Source organism: Haematobia irritans, chromosome 1 (assembly GCF_050003625.1).
Source record: "Haematobia irritans isolate KBUSLIRL chromosome 1, ASM5000362v1, whole genome shotgun sequence".
In the NCBI taxonomy this organism is placed as follows: Eukaryota; Metazoa; Arthropoda; class Insecta; order Diptera; family Muscidae; genus Haematobia; species Haematobia irritans.
This window is the reverse complement of record NC_134397.1, coordinates 200,193,798-200,204,796: the sequence shown is the minus strand read 5'-3', so window position 1 is coordinate 200,204,796 and position 10,999 is coordinate 200,193,798. Positions and strand designations below refer to the sequence as shown.

At 36.3% G+C, this 10,999-nt stretch overlaps 1 protein-coding gene across 1 annotated transcript; it reads right to left on the bottom strand.

The window, feature by feature from the left end:
* Positions 1-3,068: 3,068 nt before the first annotated feature.
* LOC142222415 (sarcocystatin-A-like) lies at positions 3,069-10,643 on the bottom strand. Its single transcript, XM_075292557.1, has 3 exons — positions 10,462-10,643; positions 10,257-10,375; positions 3,069-3,358 (listed from the first exon to the last, which is right to left on the bottom strand). Exons 1-3 carry the CDS (start codon positions 10,534-10,536, stop codon positions 3,154-3,156), a joined length of 399 nt encoding a protein of 132 aa, XP_075148672.1. The 5' UTR covers positions 10,537-10,643; the 3' UTR covers positions 3,069-3,153.
* Positions 10,644-10,999: the final 356 nt, after the last annotated feature.

Sequence of the window (10,999 nt, the reverse complement as noted above, 5' to 3'; positions counted from 1 at the left end):
ATTGTCCTAAAATACCTCTAGATTTCCAATAGTATAAAAACTACGGTTTCTTTGAGCCCGAGAAGTAAAATCTGGAGATCGGTCTATATGGGGGCTATATCAAAACGTGGACCGATACTCACTATTTGCGCCATACATCTTTATAATCCTAAAATACCTCTAGATTTCCAATTTTAGGCAAATTGGGTAAAAACTACGGTTTCTATAAGCCCAAGAAGTAAATTCGGGAGATCGGTATATATGGGGGATATACAAAACCCTGGACCGATACTCACCATTTTTCGTATACCTTATTATGGTCCTAAAATACCTCTAGATATCCAATTTCAAGCAAAATGGATAAAAACTACTGTTTCTATAAGCCCAAGAAGTAAAATCGGGAGATCGGCCTATATGGGGAATATACCAAACCCTGGACCGATACTCACGAGTTTTGGCACACCATTTTTTGGTCCTAAAATACCTCTAGATTTCCAATTTCAGGCAAATTGGATAAAAACTACGGTTTCTATAAGCCCAAGATGAACAAGTATATACGGCCGTAAGTTCGGCCAGGCCGAATCTTATGTACCCTCCACCATGGATTGCGTAGGAACTTCTACTAAAGGCTGTCATCCACAATCGAATTACTTGGGTTGCGATAACACTTGCCGATGGCAAGGTATCGTAAAACTTTTTAACACTGTCTTCTAAATTGTAAGTTAGTCCATAAGGGGTATATATTAAACAAAAAAAAGGCCGATTAAATACGTATATAATTCAGTTTGACAAAATTTTCTATAGAAATAAAATTTTGACAAAATTGTCTATAGAAATAAAAACTTGACAAAATTTTCTATAGAAATAAAATGTTGACAAAATTTTCTATGGAAGTAAAATGTTGACAAAATTTTCTATAGCAATAAAATTTTGACAAAATTTTCTATAAAAATATAATGTTGACAAAATTTTCTATAGAAATAAAATGTTGACAAAATGTTCTATAGAAATAAAATGTTGACAAAATTGTCTATAGAAATAAAATGTTGACAAAATTTTCTACAGAAATAAATTTTTTACAAAATTTTCTATAGAAATAAAATTTTGACAAAATTTTCTATGGAAATAAAATGTTGACAAACATTGGTATAGAAATAAACTTTTTACAAAACTTTCTATAGAAATGAAATTTTGACAAAACTTTCTATAGTAATAAAATTTGACAATTTTTACATGGCTGTTAGAGGCCATATACTAACGAAATGTACCAAATTTCAACCGCATCGGATGACTTTTGCTCCTCCAAGAGGCTCCGGAGGTCAAATCTGGGGATCGGTTTATATGGGAGCTATATATAATTATGGACCGATATGGACCAATTTTTGCATGGTTGTTAGAGACCATATACTAACACCACGTACTAAATTTCAATTGGATCGGATGAATTTTGCTCATCCAAGAGGCTCCAGAGTTCAAATCTGGGGATCGGTTTATATGGGAGCTATATATAATTATGGACCGATATGGACCAATTTTTGCATGCTTGTTAGATACCGTATACTAACATCAGGTACCCAATTTCAAACGGATCGGATGAATTTTACCCCTCCAAGAGGCTCCGGATGTCAAATCTGGGGATCGGTTTATATGGGAGCTATATATAATTATGGACCGATATGGACCAGTTTTTGCATGGTTGTTAGAGACCATATACTAACACCACGTACCAAATTTCAACCGGATCGGATGAATTTTGCCCCTCCAAGAGGCTCCGGAGGTCAAATCTGGGGATCGGTTTATATGGGGGCTATATATATTTATGGACCGATATGGAACAATTTTTGCATGGTTGTTAGAGACCGTATACTTAGACCACGTACCAAATTTCAACCGGATCGGATGAATTTTGCTGCTCCGGAAGGCTCCGCAAGCCAAATTTGGGGATCGGTTTATATGGGAGCTATACGTAAACGTGGGCCGATATGGCCCATTTTCAATACCATTCGACCTACATCAATAACAACTACTTGTGCCAAGTTTCAAGTCGATAGCTAGTTTCGTTCGGAAGTTAGCGTGATTTCCACAGACGGACGGACAGCCGGACTGACGGACAGACGGACGGACGGACGGACGGACGGACATGCTTAGATCGACTCAGAATTTCACCACGACCCAGAATATATATACTTTATGGGGTCTTAGAGCAATATTTCGATGTGTTACAAACGGAATGACAAAGTTAATATACCCCCATCCTATGGTGGAGGGTATAACAATACTTAAATTTAGAATCGAGTGCACTCGAAAAGATTTAAAATAGGTCTTGGCCCACATCTCCACAAAAATCCCAAATTCAAGGTAATTCCCCACCAAATCCCCAACTCAAAATGTCGTCCCCATCTACGAAAAAATATCCCCAACGTGGGGAAAACCCAGTACTTACAACACTGTTGGCCAATCCAGTACTGACGGCATGAATTGAGAGGGTATTATCTACTATAAAGGTCGATTTATAGAATAAATATCTTTTTAATTCAATGAAGAAATTAATTGTTCCAATTAATTTTTAATTGAAATGTCTTCAATCACTGAAATGATTGCATCAATCACCAAAGTCAATTAAAACATTAATTGATGCAAATAAAAAATTAATTGATACAATTAATTTTTGAGGTTTTTTAATCTAATGACAAATAATCATATACATTTTTAACCGAATATTTTTGAAAATTTAACTAAAAGCTTAATTGAAAAAATTTTGTTAATTTTTTTCCTGCGTAGGACATCGCCAGAAGCTGCGGGAGCTTGGTTGGGAGGATCTTATGCTTCCCCCTAATACTACGGTCTTGTCACCAAGTGATTTTTATCTATTTCTGCTTTTTTAGAACATAACGGTGCATATTTGATCTAATTATGATCATTCTTACTACGGTCATTATAGTCTTTAATTTCACAAAAGATTACTTTTTACTATACCCATATATGAAAATAGGGTATCATAGAAATGCCTCCCGTTAATTTTAGCTCCTTGTAACTTGAGAGAATTTTACTAGATTTCCAAAGCTATTGACATGATCTCTATATTTAGATACATTTTTAATATAAATCACTGCATTCATTTATTTCTTTAAACAAAACCACCTTGAGTATACTAATAATTTCATTCTCATCCTCCTAGGCACTATGGCTAAAAACTAATTCGTCTTCTTCGTTGCATTTTAAAGTTACTTGAATACCATTTTCCAACCATGGTCTTGACCAAATTTCGATATTGCAGTTTTTACTTTTCTCTTCGTTGTCATTGTCAATGATGTCAGCGTTTATTTTATATAGCAAACCAGCTACGCGTTGTTTGAAGGCGGTATGAACTTTATCCAATCTGTATAGAAAAAACAAAATTGATTAGCTTATTATAATTGGCATTTTACACTATTAAAAAAAATAATAATAAAATAAACAAGTATATACAGCCGTAAGTTCGGCCAGGCCGAAGCTTATGTACTCTCCACCATGGATTGCGTAGAAACTTCTACGAAAGACTCTCATCGACAATCGAATTACTTGGGTTGTGGTATCTTAAAACTTCTTAATATCGTTTTCTAAATTGTGAGTTATTCCATACGTGGTATATATTAGACAATACGTAGATAGCCAGAATTGAAATATGGGGGTCGCTTATATGGGGGCTATATACAATTATGAACTTGATATGACCAATTTTTTGTTATTGGGGATCGATTTATCTCAGGGCTATATATAACTATAGGCCGATATGGACCTACTTAGGCATGGTTGTTAACGGCCATATACTAGCACAATGTACCAAATTTCAACTGAATCGGATGAAATTCGCTCCTCCAAGAGGCTCCAAAACCAAATCTCGGGATCGGTTTATATGGGGGCTATATATGATTATGGACTGATATGGTCGATAGCTTGTTTCGTTCGGAAGTTAGCGTGATTTCAACAGACGGACGGACGGACATGCTCAGATCGACTCAAAATTTCACCACGACCCAGAATATGTATACTTTATGCGCTTTAGATTAAAAGTTGTAAAGTCCACAAATTAGAAAAAATTGAAATCGGTTCAAAATTGTGGAGTTGACAGCTAAAACAAAATTTCATACCTCGAGGTAACCAACTCACAACGCCTACAGGCCAGCCCGTGGATCTACTAGGGACCCACAAATTTTCAAACTTAGAAGAAAACACCTCAGCTTTCACACACGAAAAAATATTGATATACCCAGAGAAGGAATATGATCACCTCAAACATGTTTCAAGAGCAAAATGTTATTTTTGGATGGTAACCATGTAAAATGTTTGTGGCAAAAATGTTGTTTTCTCGGCAAACATAACATGTTTTCAGAAAACACATACACAATTTCGGAGAAAATAACATGGTTGCAGCGAACATGTTACATGGTCACCATCCAAAAATAACATTTTGCTCTTGAAACATGTTTGAGGTGATCATATTCCTTCTCTGGGTGTATATTTATCCGTTCAAAAGTTGCAGAATTATTTCCAAAAAAGTGCGATTTGGAACCACTTTGCGACGGTAGCTTGCGATTTTCCAGCCAAATATAAAACTTTCACGTCTGAAATTGTAATGAATAACTTTATTTATGATTGCAATATATAAACATGCTATTGCAAGCATGTAAACAATGAAACGAACTGTTACTGGAACAAATCTGTCAGATGTCACACGAGCGGTTTAGAAATGATAGCAATCTGAAACTGGTTGCAATACACATCAACCACACTGTATAGTAAGGTGAAATTATAAAACGATAAAATAATTTATAGTCTGTTGTAGTTATCAATAATGAAGTTATCGTGCTGAAATTTTGCCAGCCTATTTTTATATACACCACCATAAGAAGTGTGTCATTCCGTTTATAAAACATCGCAATATCGATTTCTGACTGTGATGAATGAAATTAAAATTTTCTTATCCCAAGAATGTCTGAAAAAAATGTATGATCTGAAATTGGGTGGAAAAATCAATAACCGTTCTAATGACTTTTTTCTGTTTTCAGTTCATTTTTATACCCACCACCATAGAATGGTGACGGGGGTATAATAAGTTTGTCATTCCGTTTGTAACACATCGAAATATCGATTACCGACTATATAAAGTATATATATTCTTGATCAGGGAAAAAGTCTAAGACGATATAACGATGTCCGTCTTTCCGTATGTCTGTCTGTCAGTCTGGCTGTCTAGCTGTCTGTCTGTCTGTTGTAATTACGCTACAGTCTTCAATAATGAAGCAATCGTGCTGAAATTTTGCACAAACTCGTCTGAGTATCGGTCCATATTTTTGAGGGCTATATAGACCGATCTTCCTATTTTATTTCTTGGGCTTATAGAAACCGTAGCTTTTATCCAATTTGCCTGAAATTGGAAATTGAGAGGTACTTTCGAACCGTAAAGAGGTGTGCCAAAAATTATGAGCATCGGTCCATGTTTTGGTATGGTTAGGTTAGGTTAGGTGACAGCCCGATGTATCAGGCTCACTGAGACTATTCAGTCCATTGTGATACCACATTGGTGAACTTCTCTCTTATCACTGAGTGCTGCCCGATTCCTTGTTAAGCTCAATGACAAGGGACCTCCTTTTTATAACCGAGTCCGAACGGCGTTCCACATTGCAGTGAAACCACTTAGAGAAGCTTTGAAACCCTCAGAAATGTCACCAGCATTACTGAGGTGGGATAATCCACCGCTGAAAATTTTTTGGTGTTTGGTCGAAGCAGGAATCGAACCCACGACCTTGTGTATGCAAGGTGGGCATGCTAACCATTGCACCACGGTGGCAGCCACAAATGGTGAGTATCGGTCCATGTTTTTGTATAGCCCCCATATAGACCGATATCCCGATTTTACTTCTTGGGCTTCTAGAATCCGAAGTTTTTTATGCAATTTGCCTGAAATTGGATAGGTCAGGTTAGGTTAAAGTGGCAGCCCGATTAAAATTCAGGCTCACTTAGACTATTCAGTCCATTGTGATACCACATTAACTAAAAGGACCTATTACATATGGGCACTTCTAGTGTTAACCGCTGAACCTTCTTGATTATTTTTCTTTGTTGAACCAACCAGATTCTTCCAAAAACATTAGCAGACTGCTTAAGTTAACGTTTTCCAGATCCGCCAGTAATGCTCCTAAAAGTTGCTTGCGCTTTACACAAAATGCAGGACACTCACACAAGAGGTGTTTAATTGATTCCTTTTCCTCCGCATCATGACAGCTCATACAATAGTCATTATACTTCGCGCCAATAGTTTTTGCAAAATCGCCTATCAGGCAGCGACCCGTTATAGCAGATATCAGGAGTGATATCTGACGCCTTGAGAACACTAGCATATCTAGTGTGCGGTTTAAGTTTAAATGGGGCCATATTTGCTTGGTGTCATTACAGCCCTTGAAATTATCCCATCGAACATTTGCCATCATAACAGCCTTCTCACGCAGCATGAGCTTGCAGGTAGCCAGGAGCATACCAACAGATTCTAGTTCCTCTGGAATATGTAAGGTAGTCCCTAGCCTTGCCAACTCATCCGCTTCTCAGTTCCGCGGTATGTTCCTATGGCCAGGCACCCATATTAGGTGAATATTGTACTGCTCAGCCATCTCATTGAGAGATTTGCGGCAGTCGATGGCCGTTTTCGAGTTGAGGAACACAGAGTCCAAGGATTTTATTGCAGGTTGGCTGTCTGAGTATATATTAATGCCCACATTTTTTGGAACATTACTTCTCAGCCAATTCGCCACCTCTCTTATTGCTAATATTTCAGCCTGAAAAACATTACAGTGATTAGGTAATCTTTTCGCTATTCGAAGTTCCAGATCATTAGAATATACTCCGAAACCCAATTGTCCATCCAATTTTGAGCCATCAGTGTAGAAATCTATATATTCTTTATTCCCCGGGGTCTGTGTACAACACGCCTCACTGTTGGGGATTAGAGTCTCAAACTTTTTGTCGAAAAGTGGACTCGCCAAAGTGTAATCGCCTACGTTAGGCACATATGGCATTATTTTGAGGACCGAACTGTGACCGTAACTTTTTTCCGACCACAGCGATAGCTCGCGCAACCACACAGACTTTGTTGCAGCTGACTGTTTGGCCAAAATGTCTAAAGGCAATAGATGCAGCATGACATTAAGGGAATTTTTTCCTGTCTTGCTGAATGCGCCTGAGATACACAAACACGCCATACGCTGAACTTTGTCTAAACTTGTTGGCTGGTGAAGTGCTGACCACCAGACTACAACACCATATAGCATTATAGGTCTATCCACTGCCGCGTATAGCCAATGCACAATTTTTGGTTTTAGTCCCCACTTTTTCCTATTGCCTTTTTGCACGAGTACAAAGCTACCGTTGCTTTTTCGCCCTTTCCTCAATATTAAGCTTAAAGTTCGGCTTCCTGAACGGAAATTGGAAATCTTGAGGTATTTTCGGGTCATAAAGAGGTGTGCCGAAAACGGTGAGTATCGGTCCATATTTTAGTATAGCCCCCATAAGAACGATCTCCCAATTTAACTCCTTGGGTTTCTAGAAACCGTAGTTTTTATCTGATTTTCCTGAAATTGTAAATATTCTGGTATTTTAGGCTCACAAAAACGTGTATCGGATTAAGTTTTTATCGGTCCATTAGGTAATGCCTCCATATAGACCGACTTCACTTCTTGAGGGTATAGAAGGCGTACTGATCATGAAAATTGCTTGAAACTCAATGTAAAATTTCCAGATTTTACTTCTCGGGTGAAAATCTACAGATTTAAGATTTCAAATCAAGACGTTATTTTATAATTTTCTTGCACTCTTACAAGAGATGTTAATGATTTCCCTAAAACTCAAACAAAAATGGTTCTTATAAATCCAGAATCTGATATAGTCGTCATACACTGAAAAAACAGTGAACCCACCAGGAAGAAAATTTTTGGTTAATTTTAGAAAATTTTGAATATTTTTCGAAAATTTTAACTAAACAGTATTACAAACGCTGACATGTCGCCGATATCATAAAAATAAGTAAATATTTTTCGACAAATGCAAGAAAATTTATTAGGCATAATTAATTTTTTTCACTTGTCAAAGAAAATTTTGTAGTTTGAAGGAAAAACTTGGAGTTAAAAAAGGCAAGAATGTCTTTAGTGACATACGAAGTTCATGATGAACGCATTTTTGGTAAAATTTACAAATTTAAAGAAATAATGTACTATTTTGTGGGAAGCGCGAATTTAATAAATCTTTTTGCTTAATTTGAGGATAATTTTTTCCCGTGTTTTAGTTAATTTAACTAATGTACGCAAAAAATTATTAGAGTAAATGAAACTTTCTCCCAACATAATAATTCCATGAAATAAAATAAAGTTAAATTGGCTTTAGTGAAATAGAGAGTTCACTTTTTTTTGAGTGTAGGTGAAATCTTTAAATTTATCTTCGGGAAGTGTCCTCAAATTTTTATATAAAATTTTGTCAAACTGAATTATATACATATTTAATCGGCCTTTTTATACCTTCCATCATAGGATGGGGGTATATTAACTTTGTCATTCCGTTTGTAACACATCGAAATATTGCTCCAAGACCCCATAAAGTATATATATTCTGGGTCGTGGTAAAATTCTGAGTCGATCTAAGCATGTCCGTCCGTCCGTCTGTTGAAATCACGCTAACTTCCGAACGAAACAAGCTATCGACTTGAAACTTGGCACAAGTAGTTGTTATCGATGTAGGTCGGATGGTATTGGAAATGGGCCATATCGGTCAACTTTTACGTATAGCCCCCATATAAAGGGACCCTCAGATTTGGCTTGTGGAGCCTCTAACAGAAGCATATTTCATCCGATCCGGCTGAAATTTGGTATATGGTGTTGGTATATGGTCTCTAACAACCGTGCAAAAATTGGTCCACATCGGTCCATAATTATATAAAGTCCCCATATAAACCGATCCCCAGATTTGGCTTCTGGAGCCTCTAAGAGAAGCAAATTTCATCCGATCCGGCTGAAATTTGGTACATGATGTTGGTATATGGTCTTTAACAATCATGCAAAAATTGGTCCACATCGGTCCATAATTATATATAGCCCCCATATAAACCGATCCCCAGATTTGGGTTGCGGAGCCTCAAAGAGAAGAAAATTTCATCCGATCCGCCTGAAATTTGGTACATGATATTGGTATATGGTCTCTAACAACCATGCAAAAATTGGTCCACATCGGTTCATAATTATATATAGCCCCCATATAAACCGATCCCCAGATTTGGCTTGCGAAGTCTCCAAGAGAAGCAAATTTCATCCAATCCGGTTGTAATTTGGAACATGGTGTTAGTATATGATCTTTAACAACCGTGCCAGAATTGGTCCATATCGGTCCATAATTATATATAGCCCCCATATAAAACGTTCTCCAGATTTGACCTCCGGAGCATCTTGGAGGAGCAAAATTCTTCCGATCCGGTTCAAATTAGGAACGTGGTGTTAGTATATGGTCGCTAACAACCATACTAAAATTGGTCCAATCACACAAAAATTGGTCCATATCGGTTCATAATCATGGTTGCCACTAGAGCCAAAAATAATCTACCAAAATTTTATTTCTATAGAAAATTTTGTCAAAATTTTATTTCTCCTAGAGAAAATTTTGTTAAAATTTTATTTCTGTAGAAATTTTTGTCAAAATTTTTATTTCTATAGAAAATGTTGTGAAAATTTTATTTCTGTAGAAAATTTTGTAAAAATTTTATGTCTACTTTGTCAAACTGAATTATATACGTATTGGATCGATCTTTTTTGATTTAATATATACCACGTATGGACTTACATACAATTTAGAAGATGGTGTTAGGAGGTTTTAAGATACCTTGCCATCGGCAAGCGTTACCGCAACTTAAGTAATTCGGTTCTGGATGGCAGTGTTTAGAAGAAGTTTCTACGCAATCCATGATGGAGGGTACATAAGCTTCGGCCTGGCCGAACTTAGTGCTGTATATACTTGTTTTTGTTTAATATATACCCCGTATGGACTAACTTACAATTGAGAAGACGGCGTTAAGAAGTTTTAAGATACCTTGCCATCGGCAAGTGTTAACCCAACCCAAATAATTCGATTGTGGATGACGGTCTTTAGTACAAGTTTCTATGCAATCCATGGTGGAGGGTACATAAGATTCGGCCTGGCCGAACTTACTGCCGTATATACTTGTTTTTCTCTCATCCATTAATTATTTTACAATCTGCACTTACTCGTAGTGAGGACCCTTCTCTCCTGCAGCTATCTTTTTCAGTGAATTTTCTAATACATCTACTGCTTCCTTCTTCTTTGGGCCCTCCAATTGTTCAACGCTACCGAGCAGCTTTAGTTTCTTCAAAATCGACAATAACAAATATGAAAGGTCAGTATTAAGGTACATTGTATGTATGGCTTAATTTAAAATCAAGTTTAATCTACCGGTTCACTAGGTTGAGCATTAATCACAATGCAAACAACAGCTAAGCTGAGGGTAAATAGAAAAATTCTATTCATTTTTTTTCGTTTCGTTTATTGCACGCTTATTTGTTTGGCTAATTACAGCAAAGTGAAGAGCGTTGTGTTTGCTTTTCGATAGCAAAGATGAGACTAATTTTCATATTGAACGCTACTTTGGCTTTTATAAAGGTTATTATTGAGATTATTTTCTAGAGATTTGTTTATATTTATAATTAGAATACTGAAGCCGTTTATAAATCTATAGCAATTATTATTATCTATAAATGTCACAGAGCGACAATAATCAATTATATTAAATTCATATTTATTTGCGACCTTATTTGACACTTTAAAAGGCATAAAATATTTGGAGCACCAATTTTTTAAAATGTAATATATATTGATGCAAAAATTTATTAATTAACACATACATAAGAAAAAGCTATGAAATAACACATTTCATATGATTTGAAATCGAAATGTTGTAGACTTTTACCCCCATTCCTCGAATGAGGTCGAG

Excerpts from the sequence above, each read along its gene's own strand:
- LOC142222415 (XM_075292557.1), bottom strand. The coding sequence starts at position 10,536 with ATGAATAGAATTTTTCTATTTACCCTCAGCTTAGCTGTTGTTTGCATT. Across the intron at positions 10,376-10,461 it reads ATGCTCAACCTAGTGAACCG|AAACTAAAGCTGCTCGGTAG; the intron begins GTAGATTAAACT and ends TCGATTTTGAAG. Across the intron at positions 3,359-10,256 it reads GAGAAGGGTCCTCACTACGA|ATTGGATAAAGTTCATACCG; the intron begins GTAAGTGCAGAT and ends TTTTCTATACAG.